Consider the following 16,576-nt stretch of genomic DNA (forward strand, 5'->3'; position numbering starts at 1 on the left):
GCAGCCTGTCCTTGGCCAAGGTATTCACATTCAGTGACCAAAGCAAGCTGTTCTTCCAGTAATACCACAAACCCTGGTGGCAAACAGGACTGGATCTGTCAAGCCTCAGCCACCAGCCCTTGTAGACCCAATCCAGCTCCCCCAAAGACACCTAGATCTTGCTCGTTTTTTCAGCAACTCAAGAGAAATCAAATTGCCTTCACCTTCTGAGCAGAGGCTGCTCTCTTCTCCTGCTTGGCTTTCATTTCTGCGAGAAGTCCACTGCCCATCACCTGCACGCCATACCTCCGGCCTCCTTGGGGGCTTCCTTTGCTGTCACCCCTCTCTTTTGCAGCATCATCTGGCTGTGCTTCCTCCAGTGAGTCTGGTGTCTTTAGCTCCTCAGATCGCTCTGTACCACCATTTGGCTCTGCAGGCTTTACCTCCTTCTTGCTTGTGTCCACAGCTGGACTTTTTGAAGCAACCTTGGGTGAGGAGGGTTCCTCTGCCACCAGCACAGTCTGTGGACGTTCAGATTTGGAGCCTCTTGATTTGATTAAATTAAGGAAGCCACTCTTCCTTGAGTCTCTTTTCTTCTTCTCATCGCCTGCTTCACTGGGCTCACCGCTGTCTGAACTTTTAGCTGATGGCCTCCTAATAAAAGACACAGACATTTTAAACTTTTCTCCACTCCCCTCCTCCTTGTCTCTTAAATAGTACCTCATGACTTCTCCTAGGCAAAGCCAATCTTTTGTATGATCCAGAGATTGCCCTAGGCCAAGTCATTAGCTAACTTCCTCTAATGAAAAACTGGACAACTAACACCGATCACTCTGTCTGGAGGATTCCTGTGTGCATGGCACAATGAAGAAAGGCAGCAGTTTCACCTGCACTGGCCATCCAGCTGCTTCCAACACCAGTCAAATGTGGCTTTGGTGGAGCCCTGCCCAAGCTGCCTCTATGCACATGCGATTTTCACTCTGCTCCCTTTCCAGAGTGCATCACCTCCAGTCTGTATCTGCCCATTAGTAAAAGGAAAACAACAGATCCGGGCATTTTGGTGGATCTTGTCCCTTAAGGGCCTCACTTGAAATAGGAACTAGCTGGCACAGCCACTTTCTCTCAATAAGGAATATGGAGAGAATATAGATGAGTGCAGACACCCATCCTCAAAAATATCAAACCAACCAACCACAAAACAACTCACATGGCAGAAGATTTTCTACAGGTATCTTATGAGCAGAGTATTTACACTTGAGGGGAAAGCTGAGAGCATAAGATGTCTGCACAGAAGCACCCCAACTGGAAAAAGAGCCACCAGTGCCACAGGGGAGCAAAAGAAAAGATTCCTTAGCTGTGGGCATGGCCAGGGACAGGCGCACAGCTGTACTGCAAAATCACCAGGACATCTGAAATGGTGACTGCCAGGCACACAAGGAAAGCACAGGAGGATGCAGTACTCTGTGAGCACCCTGAACTTAAGCTGGCTAATCCATTTTTCAAAGCTACCATAATTTTTCCACTGCACATAGTATATCACACATGGCTTCACACGTCACTGGAGATATCTATAACTCACAGTGACTTTAAAACATTTGTTTTTCCTGTCACAGCTATCGACCAGTTAACACCTACCATTTTCCTTAATGGATGTCACACACAGCACAGAAAGGGTCATTCCAAGTTGTCTGGAAATCACCCCAGCTTTCTTATTTAATTGTTTATTTATGGAAGTATTTGTGCCTGTGTGTGAGTGTCTGTGCACAAACATGCATGAATGCAAGAACATCTAGATGCATGGTCCTGTAAATATGCAACCAGCTGCAAAGCAAATCTATAAGCTGTATAACCATAATACAAAGCTGAAGGAGACCTACCTTTCAGGTGAATTTATTGCCTAAATCTGGAATACTACTAACGGGTCAGACATGTATTTAACATATTTGTAAACCAACATAAATCTACTAGCATCTATCAAAACACTGTGCCCAACAGCACACTGGACAAAGATACCCATGTGTACAACCAATACAGGAGCTGAGAGCCTCAACCACCACACAGCTTTGCTTCAGCTCTGATGAGCTCCACTGAAGGGTAACTGAATTACAAAAAACCTCAGACTAGTCAATATTCCCCTCCACATGGTATATTAAATTAATTTATTTCAAAATAGTCATTTTTAAGGGAGGACTGAATTCACAATGTCTTGTCTCCTAAGGTATTTGCTGTGACAACAGCAACCCTGGATATTGGGAACAGAAGTCAAATGCAACTTAGAAGTGCTATTTGCCCAACTATCAGGATGGATTTTTTTTTATATATATGTATTAAAAGCAAGCAAACAAATTTGAACTTACTTTGAATCCATTTTTGTAACTTTCTTAGTGAAAAATTCATCCACACCTTCATCCACTCTCCCCATGAGGCCATTCTGATCCCCCTCTGGAGGCACTCCAGCAGACACCTGACAGAAGAAAGAACTGTTGCTGGTATTTGATAATCTAAGCACATTTATTTCAGTGATAATGACTAGGAGTTAAGACATTATAAAAACTGTGTGTGCCAACCAAGCCTCAGTGCAGATTATTGAATCACTGCTGGAATTGCCCCTTTATTCAGGCCACTTGATACATTGCATTAAACATAAAGTATCCCAAAACACCAGTGACAAACTGGATACTGCAGTGCATGATACCAGGAACCAAATGCCTTGGCCTTGAGACAATAGAGCACTAGTTTAATTATAAAGGAGCAGTTAAGGATAAATTAAATCCTGATCAGGTGGTGATCTGAAAAGATAGTATTTTCACCAGCTAGTTGTTTCCCTGTTAAGAGAAAAACATATGTTTGGGATTTTGGATTTAGAGATTTAGAAACAGAGCTCCAGCAGGCTAACAAGAGCCTTTTATAATTCATTCTGCCCAGCACTTCCAAAAGTAGAGACTCTAAAACCAGAACCAGGTGTTTCACTTCAGTAATTGAACACAGATTTTGGCTGAGCGTCTGCAAATGGAAAACCCTCTCCTTTCCTTTAGTTTCAGTGTCCATATTTTAAATGTGGGTGATGGGAAACACCTAAACCAGGCTGACTTAGGTACCTGGCAACCACAAAGGCCTTGGGAAGATTAGCTGGTGACTCTCCAGTTTCCTGAAGATGAAACACGCCGCCTCCTGGGAGGATTTTTCATGTGATCTGGCTCCCATGTGTGACTTTGATGTGGAAAAGCTCTATTACCAGGAGGAGAGACTTCCTTCAATTTACATGTTGTATGAAAACTTTCTAGGTGACTACAGAGGACCCACAAGACCCAACCCAGTTGTATTCTTGGTAGAACTAATGAGCAGGAATCAGTCTGCCACAAAATAGTAGGGTGTGTAAACTTCGAAACAATTTAAATCAAGGAATCTCCCAGTTGCCACAATAATTCAGAATAATCCTAGGTTCCCTTCTCAACTGGAATGCTCAACTTTTCCACGCCTCTAAAAAGAAAAATGAATATTCTTAAAAGGTGCTGTTTAGACCAAACCCAGACTCATTAAGCCAGGACAATGGGATGGCATCTGAAATAATGCTTTGACACATCCATGAAATTTCTTACTTTCCAGTGGCTGAACCTCGTTAGAAGCCCACTATTGATCCTGTTATGAAAGATAATAGTTAATACTCTATTGATACCTACTGTAGCACTGTAATAGTGATCTGAAAAGAGCTCACATGGTAATGACTGCTTTCTTGCTAAACTTGTGTATTTTCTATAGAAAATATTTTTATTCCAAGGAGCACAATTTATTGTTAGATTTTCAACTCTGCCACCTCTGGGGTTTTCTGAAGAGAACTGGTTTAGCTGGAACACCTGACACTAGGTGAGAGTGAATATACTGACATCTAGTTTGGTCACACCAGTGCTGGTTGTCTCACTGTAAACATTTACGTGCTCAGTGAAAAAGCAAGTTGACACTGACATTTCAACTGAAACACAATCATAGAAAGGTTTGGATTGGAAGAGACCTTAAAGATCCTCTAGTTCCAACCCCACTGCATGGGCAGGGACACTTCCCATCAGACCAGGTTGCTCAAAGCTCCATCCAGCCTGGCCTTGAACACTTCCAGGCAGGGGGCAGCCACAGAGCAGGAACAAGCATGTGAGTATCAAAGGCAAGTGCATGTCCTGAAGGGGAAGTAATGCAATGATCCAATAATTTGCAGCAAATGAGAAGGTCTACCTCACAAAAGAAATAACTCTACATCTGAAAAAGCAGCAAGTTCCTAAAGGATATACACACAAGCGTTGAGGGCTCAATAAGGTCCTCAAGGTACACAACATTCTTACGGATGTTTACTGTAATGTCTTTTAGTGTTTAATATTAAAAGACTGAACTCTGGATTTGAAAAAAAAAAAAAAGCCAGTAGTTTTAATTTGTCTTTTTTTTTTTAACCCTAACTTTCAGGGTGAGACTTTTGCTTATGAAGGAAAAAAAATGGCTTGGAAGCACAAATAAATAAGATGAATCACCATCTCTTTCATACACTAGAGATTAATTTCTTTCTTGTACTACATCTTCACACATGATGGAAGAACTCGGGAGGTCAAGATCCCATAAATGCTAAACATTTCTTTCACCATTTTGCTTCAAAGCTACTTGGGAGTGAGTGGTGCCTAGGTCTTCCTTTCTCTTTTTTTTCACTCTGAACACTCATTTCAGTAAAAACCCTGACAAAACTGTAAATCTTTCTTCTGTCTGCCCTCTCACCCCAAGTTAAAAGTTAGTATTTCCACCTCTTTTTCTCTATTTTCCCCATTTTTTCTTATATTTTTCATGGTACAAAGAACAAATCTGTTCTCCAGCAAAACCAGAGAAGTACAGCTGTGATTATCTGAGACACCTTGAATTACTAAATGGAAATAATGGGAAGAGCAAACAACCCAAAAGGCCTGCTTTAAGTGCTGTAAAAGGTCAAGATTTTGCTTTTCACATTTTAAGTGCTTTTCCTCAGCACTGCTTTCTGTATTCTCAATCTGGCAAAACCAGCCATAGACCAATTCTGCAAACAATGCCACTGTCCACTCACGACTCTGGCCTTTGGTATTTGGCTGTCTCATTTTTATATGCATCAAAGCAAACATCTTAAGTTCTTCAAACATTTTTAAAAACTTGTTATGAGGTCAGAACCAGTACGGAATTAAATGGTCCACAAAATCAAGACAAGGGCAAATGAGTTTCAAGATGTTCCTTTCAATTTCTGACTAAATAAACCCTTAATTTCCCAATGAGTTCAATATGGGTGAGGATTCCCACAATACTGCACTTTCACGGGAAGTAACACTTCTCCTCTACAAGAAGTAAGCCTTTTGGTTTTGTTGAGCAAGACACTGCACATCCTATTTCCATGCCTGGTAGCAGAGCAGTTGCCCTTCCATGCCCCCACTACTTTCCCCACCCCTGGCAGATGGCACAGGATGCACTGAGTGTGTTTGGAAGAGAGGCAAGTTTACCAGCTGGGAAAACATGTGCATTCTGCAAAATTGGAATTGGAAGAAGTAAACACAGATGTGTTTTCTCTATATTGCAGAGACCAGTGCATCCTTCTGCTACCTCTGTCCTTCCCTTTAAATGCAAGGGAATGGGAAAGCTGGCTTGAATATCCCCTCTGCTTGAAGGTTTCTCCATTTCCAAGTGGTGCAAAAAGTACTTTATTGTGTGATATAATCTTTCCCAACATCAGAGAAACTTTAAAGGGTCCTCTATGACAACAATCCTCAAGGAGCAGAAAAGGTCCCAGATACTCATTACTAGGCAGCATAACTCAGAGAAGCAAAGGACTACTTATGCTATCAGCTGTGCCCTGTTGCTGTGAGATAGCTACATTAACTCCTCCAGATACATCCTTACAGACCCCAAGGGCATACCATCACAGAAATAAACCTTTATTGATGTGGTATACCAAAGAAATGGAACTGTGGGAAGTCCACAGACATATACTTGGGTTCACACCAATGACTTTCGTAGACAGACAGTGCTCTTCTGTTTTGCTTTTCTAAGGCAAGTCCCAGCATGAAAAGCAGATCTGTGACTATGCAGATTTGCTGGCCAAAACACCATCTTTAGTTGAAGAGCTGTGGGAAGCTGGGTGTCAGAGAGTACCTCCTCTGGGAGCTGACAGAAATTAGAATTCATGCCAAGTTACCATGTCCTAATGCAGGCAGGAAAAAGGATTAAGACTTAACAAACCCTTGCAACATAACTGAAAAGTCTCAAGATATTTTGTGTGTTTCCTGTGAAAGCTGCAAGTACTTCCAGAAACTGCTTCTATGAAAAAACAAAAGCAAATTTAAAAAGCATGAAACATATCCTGGTTTTAAGCTGTGTCAAACAAGACAAAAAAGCATGTGATAGGGTTCCATGCTGAAACACATAATTAACAGAAGAAAAACTAAAAGCCATAAGCTTGAAACTTAAGTTGTCCTCATTAGATTGCAAGACCTGACTCATGGCAAAAAGCAATCAACAGATGACATCGCCAGCAATATTTTAATGTAGACTCACTGCTGCTTGGCTGGGCTGCTGCTTTTTATTCCTTTTGGGCCTTAATTTTGTAAAGTGTTCCAATTTTCTCCCTTCTTCTGATGGCAGCTCTGAAATGAATCCAGAAGTTCGTTTGTCTGGCCTGCTGGAAGGAAATGGTGGGTCTTCTATATGGATAGGTACTTCTTCCAGAGCTTTATCTAGATCAAATTCCATCTCTAAGAGAAATCAAAACTTTCCAATTAGATTTCACATGCCATTTAAAACAAACAATAAAAAAGCCACTCTTCCCTTTTGTGATAAATAATTATGAACAGATTCAGAAAACTCAGCTACTACAGGTTTGTGAGCATCATGAGGAAACATGTACTAGAAAACATACTAGAAGTGTCACAAAACAGAGTAACTAATGTGGCCTTAAATGCCACCCGAAGGATGAAGAGTCACCTGTTCTTTTCAGTTAAGAAGAATTTCGGGCGAAAAAGGTTTTAGAAATTCTCACTTACCAAAAGCTCTGGACACTGGCCGAAGCATTCTACTGTGGATACTTTTCCTTTTTGACTTAGGAGTCATCTATCAACATAAAGCGAAACAAACATGACTTTAGTGAACAGAAGAAATGAAAAAGAGCACCTTTTCTTTTCTATCCAACAAATCAATTATTCACATGTATGTTATTATTTCAAGATCTGATTGGGTTTAACACTGGGAGGGAATGAATTTTTCCTCCCCTTCTCAAACATTCAGAACTTGTTCTAAATTGACCTTTTGATCAATTGACTTCAAACAGTACCAGGGAGGTAGTTTATTCTTCTCATTAAAAATGAAAGCTATCCACAGGATGATTATTTGAATTGTCCAAGCATTAACTCATTGATTGCCAACTGTTAAAACTTGGGAACTATTAAAACCTCACCCCAGCATTTGAGATCAGAAGGCACAGGAACTGTAATTACTACACAGTTAATGACAGTATCAGGAATAGCCTTCCCATCTTTTTGATCTAAGTAAATTTCCTCAGTTTATTTGATAGTGACACACTAACGAAATGTTAGCATGGGAATGATGAAAATTCAGGTATCTATGACCCTGGACACCATCACACAGCTCACCAAACTTTCCTAGGAAAATTTAGTCTCTGAGTACATAGCCCTTCATCAAGAAGCAAAAATACCACCACAGTGTCAACAATATCTCCAGCAAACACAGGACTTCCCTGAACTTTAGATACACTGACAGTAGGTGGAAAGTTACCTTGGCATACATCCAACATAGTTATTCAAATTTATGTGTTATTATTTTCATCTTTGCATTCCCCAGAAAAAAGGAGTATGTTGCCTCAAGAGCACAAATACCCTGACTTAAGACTCAACTTCACTATTTTTGCAAGTTGCCCACACTTTCTTGCCTGAACTCTGCTGAAATTCTGCATGGTGTGAAAGCCATGGGAATGCATGTGTCACCAATCCTAAATCTTTAACATAACTCAGCACTGTAAGGCTTCTAGACAAAGACTTGACCTGCAGGTTTATGAAGAGTTAATTAAGAATGACTCAGCTTCTCCTACTTGCTGCTGCCTCTAGTGACATACATATATTTCCATTTACTTGCTAGCCTTGAAGACTGGTGACTTCAAAACTGGGATGTCACTCAGGAAAGCTGTTATGGCTCACAACTCCCTAACAGAATTGTTAATCAAGGTTAGTAGTATTAATTTTATATGAGCCAGGAAAGACATAGTGGGCATCCACATTTCAGACAAATCATGAATTGCTCAAGGTAAACATTTGCTAGTTTTTATTTATGGAAATTTCAGTGCACAGACCTACATGTACTGAACTCATATTCCCATCCAAAGTCAGAAAGATTATTATGCCACTATTCATATGCTCAAGGCTATGATAGAGTTTTGTAACAGCAAAGTTACTACCCATCATCTCAAGATCAGAAAAGGACTTGCAGAGTGCAGAGCTGGCAGTGAGAGCACTCTCTGGGAAATAGAGCTCTGTTTTTACTGCCATGCACATCACTGGGAAAAAAAATAAAAAGAAAGAAAGAAAAAAGATGCCTTCAGCTGTTGCATGTTTTTTTCACTTCCACATTTGACAAGCATTAACAAATCATACAATAGTTTCAAGACTAGCAAGAAAGCAGCTTGCCGCTTGAGCAGACTTACCCTGAAACTAATGAGCAGGCAAAGTGTTACTGCATCAAAAGGTCAGAGTTATTAAGAGATTAAAAGTGATGGATTTGATGGCAAGTGGCTGGAGATGTGCTGAGCATTTTCAGCCAAAATTGCAGTGGATTGTGCAGCAGGTAGGCAGCTGGGCAGCCTTTGAACTGCACCCAGTGACAGCTGCCTATCCATCAGTCAAATCTGAAACAACCAAAGGCATCTGCTCCTCATGTAAAGAAGAGCTGAAATAGCTCAGTATTTGTGGGACAGCAATTAAGAGTCACTAACAGTAGTACCCTAGTTTTATTTCCAGCCAGAGCCCATTTCTCTTTTTAATGTATATTTGCAGGCATTTTAATCTACTTGCCACGTTTCTGGCCATGTGCCTGCAGATTACTTGTAGTAGCAACTCGTACATTAAAGATCAAAACCAAGGCTGATTGGAGACCTCGGGTTGCTCAGTAGCTTCACAGCCATGGGCAGTGTTGAGAGTGCTTCTGGATGAACAGAGACAAACTGTGCTCAGGGCACCAATGCAAAACAGTGCAGTGGGAATTTCGAAGTTCCTGTTCAGGGACTGAAATTCTCCAAGACGCCCTGAGAGCCAGGTACAGAATGATTTCACCTTCCTTCCCAGACAAAAAAAAAAAAAAAAAAAAAAAAAAAAAAGGCCCCAAATAACCCTGGAGAGCTTGTGCAGATGACCATAAGCCAGTCTCTGGATTATTGCTGTACCTTACTGTCAGTTTGGCATCATCTATCGGCAGCTTGGTTGCTGAGGATAAAGGCAAAGGGATAGAGATGCCTCACATTTGCTTTAACAGCATGAATAACAGCTATACATACACTTTTATTTGAAAACCTTCTGTTTTCTGGCCTGTTTAGGAAGTGCACAGATGAAAGGCTTCTTGCCAAGTGAACTTTCTAGATCACACGCAGAGCAAAATGGGTCAAAGCATTAATTTAAATAGGCCAGTCTGCTCTTTTTACAAAATATTAGACTTAATCTCAGCTTAGTATCTCAGCCAGTGTCTAGTATGCTGCAGCAGCAGAGAGCACATGTCATTATCAGAGGAGATATCTGAACTCTTAGGGAAAGACCTCTTCCTCTCCCGAGCCTGAGCTCCATTTCCTTTTTTTTTCATGGAAGCAGTTCAGGTTTGGTAGATGCAGTGCACCTTCTGTCTTCCCACCACTGATGGCCACATGAGCACAATGCAGCTCTCCTGCCTTATGTTTCAGTTGTGGCCTTTACAGGGTTGAGCTCTTAGTCTCAACCTCCCCTCTTTCACTTCTTCCACATCTCCCAAAGACTGTCCATTCAAGCAGGTCACCTCCTGAACTTCTTCCTTGTTTTGCCTACTTTTTATTTTTTTGTGAGCAGACTGTAGGCTGCATGGCAGAATGAATAAAAAGATTAACTGGAACTCTTGGGAGGCCCTCTTGGAAGTCTGCATGCACCTATGCCACTGAGCTCTCTAGAGATGGCTCCACAAAACCATCCCTCTGCAGGAGAGGGGAGCCAGCAAATCTCCACCATGCTCCCAAATAAGGGCCTATTTAGAGTTACTCTGATATGTCCAGACAAACCTTCCTGGACATCTCTTACCATGATCATTTTTCCACATTCCTCCCCTGTGGTTCCCTTCCTCACATAACTATCTGAGCTGTTTTGAGTTTTCTTAAATTATATTACCAACTGTGGAAGAACACTGGCACTTTGGAAATTAGAAACAACTACTAAAATCACTTTGGTTTGAGTGTAAGAAAACAATGTTCCTTTGGCAACAGGGTTTCGGATACTCTACATCCCTCCATTATACAGATAATTGGAATTCCTCGCAGTGCTGAGGGATATGCTCATTTCCATGTTCTTCTCCTCCTCTTCCTTCAAAGTAATTTATATTCAATCCAGTTAGATACAGGGTTGCTCTGTGACCCTCCTGTCACTTTCCTAGCAAGAGATTTCAAACAAACTAATTAACAGCTTCCCTCTCCTTCTTGAAATCCACCTTCCCAACCCATTTCCCTTCAGTTCTCCTTCCTGCAAGACAATGTATGGGTTTTCAGCTTCCAGAATGCATTAAGGGTGACAGCACCAAAAGGCAAGAATAGCAGCCCAAAGCTCAAGGTGATTCAACTAGACAAAGGAAACACAACTGACCAAAATGAGATAACCCTTGACACTTCTCCCACACTAGTGGCAAGAAAGCCCTAGTTTATGTCCATTTTTAAGCAATTCTTTCATTATGATAGATGATGCTTGAATATGAAACCAAACCAGGAGTATTTCTTCCTGAGCACTAACATTTGTGCTTACACTTCCAGCGTGAGCACTCCACTTATATTTGTTCTTTGGCCTTTAAAGCCAAGGGATGCTTTAAATTCAGATGCTACACTAGCTCACCCTTCTTGTAAAATACAATCTCATTCCTCAACCACTGCCTCTTTCTTTTTTAGGTGCAGATGGATGGCACTACAGTCTCCCAGGAGACTCACAAGGCAGTGCAGAGGCAAATGGAGCACAAAACCATAAACAAGTAGGCCAGAAACAGCAGAGCTAAACAAATACTTACACTTGTACAGCAGAGAGTCTCCATGCAGCAAAAAAGAAAGAAAAAAAGAATATGAATGGGGAAGACAAAGCAATAGCAGTTCTCAGGAAAGGAGGCAAAACCAGCATTCACCAAAATAAAGAAAACTAAAGCCAAAACATTTAGAAGTCTTAGCAGGAAAGGTGACATGCGAGAATGAGGTAAAAATCCTTTGTAATTGGAGGTGTTGTACACTTTGTGTTTTCAGAGGATAGCCAGAGAAGAATATGTCATCTTTTGTTTTATCTATATTGGGACAAATTCAGGTTTTCAGCTGTTTGTTTGCAGTATATGACACTCACTAATGGTGCCAACTTGCCACCAGAACCAGTCCCCATGTACTGGTTTTTTTTTAATCATTTTGCTCACACAAGTAGTGAGACAAAACCCTGTAATTCTGTTATTGTCTGGCCTGAAGGAAGCTTCTGAATTCAGATCTGTAGTTTCTTGTGGAAAGCAGGAGAGCAAGGAAAGCAAACAAACAAAAAACTTCTCTTGAAAGAATGAAAACAAATGCAAGTCTTTCTCCTGAGGTTTATCGTAACCTAATCCAAAGAAACAGTATTTCTCCTTTCCATAAGCACGGGCTTTCCAAGCATTTTTAACACTAAAAGAATAAAGCACATTAATAAAGTAAAACCTTTCTGCTCCCCTTCAGAAATGTGGTGGGTTGATTGTTTTGGGGTTTTTTTGGGGGTGCGTGTGTGGGTTTTTTTTTTAAGAAAAAAACCAAGCAGCACAGCCATCATAAGAAATGAAGCAATGCCAAACCCCATCTCTTGGGTGGCACATGACATATCCAACACACTCCTCCTTAATTTAGATAAAGCAAAAACAATTATTAGAAGTACAGCTTTGCCTTCAAGTTGAATGGGAACTTCTGTTATTAACAACACTGCAGATATTCACACAGTGTTTGTCACAGAAGTCAATAATTATGGCCTGGATTAAGCAACTCTGCAAGGAAGTGTTGCATTTTTAAATGGATACTGCACTGGTGTTTAATTACCAACAGTGAAAATAGTCTGTGCATAACATGAAGTTCAACATTTAATTGCTGAAGGGATATTAAGGTCAGTTATTCAATGCTTTGACATTTTCAGTAATACTGATCCACTTGTCACAGCTCATCCTTTGAAGCCTAACTGTAGCTAAAAGTTTTAAAGACACAATGGCCTATCTTTGAATTGCAAGAGAAGTGTTCTTCCATGGAGTTCCAGTCCTTTATTTCCTACTGTCCTCAGGGCTTTTGTCTTTTTTGGTTTTGTTTATTTATTTTTATTTTCCCTTACCTTCAGAGTTTTTGGCTTTATACATGAGTGCTGAGTTAACAGTGATTCAGGCAAGCCTCCTCATTACTTGCATTTTTGTATGCTGTGCACACACACACACTCTTACTCCATTCCCTGCCTGAATTGATGCTCTCTCTTCTCTTGCCCATCTTCCATATTACCATTCACTAGGGCTTCTCTGAGACTTCTGAAGAGACTGCAGAATCCATTGAGAGGCATTTCTAAAACTGAAACCATCTTAAAAATAAATCTCCAGTGCATTTTAAAAAGAAAAAAAAAATAAAAAAATGAATCTGCAACATGGTTTCTTTTCCAGATAGCATTCTTGGTAGTGCTCCAGTGCATTTTGTGTATTTAATGCACAGACAGGGAAGTTATTTTTATATTAACAAGTAGCTGGAGATGAGATAAGGACCAAAGTGCAAATCAAAGAATATAACAAGAAGCAGTCCCAGGACTAGCAACAGCTTATGGAAGCCCCTACCTCCCACACTTTAGGGATCTCACTAGTGAGTGTGACTACTGAGCTGCTTAGAAGCTAAAAGGTGCTAAAAAGCTAAACAGAAAAAAAGGAGGGAGAAGGAGGAGAGAGAGGCTCACAGCAGGCAACAAACAGGTTAAGACAAAGAAGCACCCTTAAGCAAAGCAAAGACCAAGGGACTTGTTTGAAGGCACCAAAGAATCTGGCTGCTCTTCAGGGAACCTGATGCCCATCTTCAGGCCACTGAAGCACTACAGACTATGAGGCCACCCAACCCCAAAATAAAGTGGTCTGCCTCCCAGCCCACATGGGCCACTACTTAGGCCAAAGTGCCAACCCACAACCAAAAATCCCAGCCATATTCAATTCAAAACCAGAAATTGGATGGGGGAATCACTACAATGTACCACATGGGAATAAGCTGTCAGACAAAATATTCTCAAAGATCCTTTCAGAACATTTTAAACCAGTGCTAAATTGTTTCAGCTATGTGTATTTTGTGGAGTATGCCTTTTTAAGAAAACAAACCATTTTATCACAAATCCTGCTGTTTTCTTTTGCTGTAAGGAATCCTGATCTGTAAAGATGGCATGACACCATTTCAGTCAATTGTCATTTCCCACAGTTCTTCCAGTCCAATAACTGCCTTTGACAACAGTATCATGTCTGTCCTCTGATTTTAAAATAAAATAAAATAATCTTCAAGTATTCTTTATGAAGCAGAGCAGCAAATTGACCAGCTTTGCTATTTTGCATATGAATCTCTGGACACACAGGTATCTCACCATCTGTACTGTCAGCCTTAGAAACTAGAAAGCTGCTATTGCTTACATCATATACTGAAGATTTTCTCCCATGATTTCCAGGGCAAAACCCTCAGAATGGCTTGCAGAAAGTCAGCTATTTACTTTCCACTAGCAGTGATGGCATCCTGAATCTCTGCTCATAGAAACTCCTTCCTGAGTACCATTGTCCTTGGAAAGCTAAATGAATTTCTAGATTCCATGACAATGAATGGACTATTTTAAAGGACAGCAAAGACATTGACATAGTTTTGAAACCAAGGCCAAGCAGCAATAGAGTTCTGTTTGTTGATTCAGTTGTCCTGAATGTAGAAGCTGTGCCTCTTTGCACCAGCAGAGGATGTAGTCCTGACCTTATACTTCAGAGGTCTTTCCTCTAGGTGGAAATACTATATATAAATATAGTAGCTGTAAATAAGTGTGGCATACAAATAATCTATGTGTTTGTTTATTTCCTTCCCTTCCTCAAGAGTTGAATTTCTAGAGAAAGAGCTGTGGTTCAGAATTAATTCAATTAGTCTCATCTCAGCCACCCTGACCTTTAGCATTACTTTGCACAGCAACATTTTCTGAAAGGAGTAGCACTGCAGTAAGATAAGCTCAATAGATTTGCCCTTGAGCTCATTTCATTTTCCTAGCCAAGAAACCTTTGCTTTTCCACTTGCTGAGAAATGACTCATGTTTTCTATTATATTTGGCCAAGTATTTCAATATACTCTTTCCCCCCCCAATCATTCTCTGCTTACATCTTTCAAATCATGTAAAATTCTTGCTAATATATCTGCATATTCATATCCAAAGCTTTTATAACAACGAGGAAAAATGGATGCATAAATTGAACTAAGCAGTTCCTAGAACTATTACACTGGGTCTTCTATTTCATGTTCTGAATGAGTATCCTGCAAGGAACTCTGCCTGCAACTACCACCTGGAATAGAAATATTAATCCCCAGTATTATCAGTTCTGTTTTCTACTTGGTCATGAAGAGGATCTACAGAATCTACAGCAGCATCTACAGAACTTGGGCTTTAAGGTTAATAAAAAGGGTGGTTCCAATTAATTTATTTTAATTAAGAATTAAATTGAATGGAGAGCTACTGCAGGTAAGATGGCACAAACTATCTCTTCAAGCCACTATCAACCTGCCTGCTTGTTGTTCATTACCTTCAGCTGGCGAATTCTGATGCAAAAAATACAGTGTTCATGACCTAAAGTTCCATATAGTAGGAAGAAAAAGCTCTTAAACTCATCAAATACAGAGGGGTGGATAGCCATTTAAAAAATTCTTGGGCAATTTTTTAGAGAAACCCACTATTTGTATCAGGTGCCCTGGACAATAACACCATCAAAGCCAGTCTGAGGCAATGTTCCCTCCTGAATGGAAGTGTTTGAAGTCAGGTTAGATGAGGCTTTGAGAAACTTGATCTAGTGAAAGATGTGCCTGCATATAGCAGTGGGATTGGAACTAGATGATCTCTGAAGGTCCCTTCAACCGAATCTTTTTGTGACTTTGAGAACAGAAACTTCTTTATTTTCCCTCTCTACAGCTTCCCAGGACTGAAAACCAACACAGCTTCTCCATCTCTCCTCTCTGACATCCTGAGATGAACAGCTACTAAAAAGATAAGCAGTCACCCAGGCAAAACCCACTGGTCATGTTCCCACCATCGTTGGGCCCTTTGGGGGCAGATTGAAGCAGTGACTTTTCAAAGGAGAAATGCTACAGGGAGACTCATCATAGTGAATCAGATACAGTTTACACCAAGCAGGGAAGTGGACTGGCAGCTGCTCTACTTAGGATTATGATGGGAAGTTTTACCCTTGAAAACCCAAGCACACTTGACATGCTGCTCTTTTCTCATTGAAGTATGTTCCAGACATGTTTCCACCATGCACAGTAAATCTTTATATCCCTCAGAGACCTTAAGATGTGCTTTGTGAACTTAAACATTAAAATAACCAACAACCAATTTTCTAAGTCCTGTGAGGAACTGCTCCATCAAGATATGTCCCTACTGAAAAACAAGAGATACCTGATAGGCAACTGGCAAATATTCTAAGATAGTATAAGAGCAGCAGAAATATTTGAGTATATTGAGTTTCTTCTCTAAAACAGATAGGAAGGCTCAATCATAATTACCCAAGAGAGGATGGCAAAACTCAAAAGCTGGTCTAGAGACTGCCAGCATCCAAGCACGACACATGATTGAAACACTGCTGCTTGGTTATGGGGCAGCACATGAGCCATGAAGGGCAGAAACACCATGACATAAGAGGAAGATGCCCACCTTACAAAGTAGAACTGCTCACCACAAGCATGGAATTGAGTGCTGGCTGGTAACAAGACACCGGATTCTGCAATTTCTCAGAGCATTTGGACATAAACTTTCCCTGGAGTATCAAAATACCACGGTATTGGAAATCACCCACAGCTAAAATATATAAAAGGTTGTGACCATCTTTGAAAGAAACTACCCTGACTTTTCATTTTCTGCCCTTCTCATTTCTTTTAGTTTGCCTTAATATCTGCTTACTTGTTTTTTTCCACCAGTTTAAGTGCTTGTGGTTTCAGATGAGTATTCCAATCCTGTCACTACTGACCTAGGAAAACCACAGTAATTTGATCTTAACTCAAAAGAAGCAAGATCTTACTACAGAGATACACTCACCACTTTGCAATGAGGCTTTAGCTGGCCTGAATATGAGCAAAAGAAAGAATCTATCT

General features: G+C 40.6%; 1 protein-coding gene across 5 annotated transcripts in view; it reads right to left on the reverse strand.

Annotated features, from left to right (window-relative positions):
- Nucleotides 1-16,576, reverse strand: part of CARMIL1 (capping protein regulator and myosin 1 linker 1) — a 194,694-nt gene that overhangs the window by 14,572 nt on the left and 163,546 nt on the right. For all 5 annotated transcript variants that reach the window (XR_011724458.1, XM_071736997.1, XM_071736996.1 and 2 more), the window contains 4 exons: nucleotides 7,011-7,077; nucleotides 6,526-6,722; nucleotides 2,337-2,443; nucleotides 204-633 (listed from right to left, as the gene is read on the reverse strand). Coding sequence is in view for 4 of the 5 variants with exons in the window: in XM_071736997.1 (XP_071593098.1) it covers nucleotides 204-633; nucleotides 2,337-2,443; nucleotides 6,526-6,722; nucleotides 7,011-7,077 (801 nt within the window). In the remaining variant the exon portion in view is untranslated. The remainder of the gene's footprint in view (nucleotides 1-203; nucleotides 634-2,336; nucleotides 2,444-6,525; nucleotides 6,723-7,010; nucleotides 7,078-16,576) is intronic.

Source organism: Heliangelus exortis, chromosome 2, assembly GCF_036169615.1.
Source record: "Heliangelus exortis chromosome 2, bHelExo1.hap1, whole genome shotgun sequence".
In the NCBI taxonomy this organism is placed as follows: domain Eukaryota; kingdom Metazoa; phylum Chordata; class Aves; order Apodiformes; family Trochilidae; genus Heliangelus; species Heliangelus exortis.